The sequence below is a fragment of the Arachis ipaensis genome, chromosome B06, assembly GCF_000816755.2.
Source record: "Arachis ipaensis cultivar K30076 chromosome B06, Araip1.1, whole genome shotgun sequence".
NCBI lineage: Eukaryota > Viridiplantae > Streptophyta > Magnoliopsida > Fabales > Fabaceae > Arachis > Arachis ipaensis.
Window position 1 is genome coordinate 7,077,464 of NC_029790.2, and position 804 is coordinate 7,078,267.

Genomic DNA, 804 nt, shown 5'->3' on the forward strand with positions numbered 1-804 from the left:
GGCTTCGAACAACAATGGAAGTTATGGCACCGTGGTTGATAAGGTCAAGTGAGATCTCCATGCCGGAATTGCCAGAACCCACAACAAGAACATGCTGAGCCTCAAATCCCTTACCAGATTTATACTCAGTGGAATGAATAACCTTCCCAGGAAAACTACCCATCCCTTCAATTTGAGGGACAAAAGGGTCAGTTGTCTCCCCCGTAGCCACCACCAAGAACCCCCCTAGATACTCCTCAACCTCACCGGAATCCTCGTTCCTGGCCTTCACCCTCCAGCTCTTGGCTTCCTGATCGTATGCCGCAAACTCCACGGTCCTCCGGTACAACGGAGAGATCGCGAAGTGAGCGGCGTAGTGGTCGAGGTAAGCCAAGAACTGGTTGCGGGGAACGTAGGAAGGGGAAGAAGGGGGGAATGGCATGTGAGGGAGGTGGCAGAGGTGCTTCTTGAGATGGAGATGGAGACGGTCGTAGGTGTGTTTCTTCCAAAGAGAAGCTGAACAGTCTTCTCTCTCGAGGAGTATGTACGGAATTGATTTCTTGGTTAAGCATGCAGCCATGGAGAGACCCGAAGGCCCTGCTCCAACCACTATCACTCTTCTTCTCTCATCCTCCATTCTTGTGTGTGTTTCTTTGTGTACTGTGGCAATGGAAGAAAGGTAGCTAACAGGTATAGTAACTATTAATAAGGGAAATGCTTAGGGTAATAATATTTTCAAAAAATTTAGAAAATTAAGTTGTATTAATCTAAATATAAAATAAAAATATTAATTATCAAACTTTTTTCATTAATATATTTTACATT

General features: G+C 45.0%; 1 protein-coding gene across 1 annotated transcript in view; it reads right to left on the reverse strand.

The window, feature by feature from the left end:
- Positions 1 to 664, reverse strand: part of LOC107645589 (probable indole-3-pyruvate monooxygenase YUCCA10) — a 14,276-nt gene extending 13,612 nt beyond the window's left edge. The window contains exon 1 of the mRNA XM_016349639.2: positions 1 to 664. Within this exon, the coding sequence (XP_016205125.1) occupies positions 1 to 616 (616 nt within the window). The 5' untranslated portion in view covers positions 617 to 664.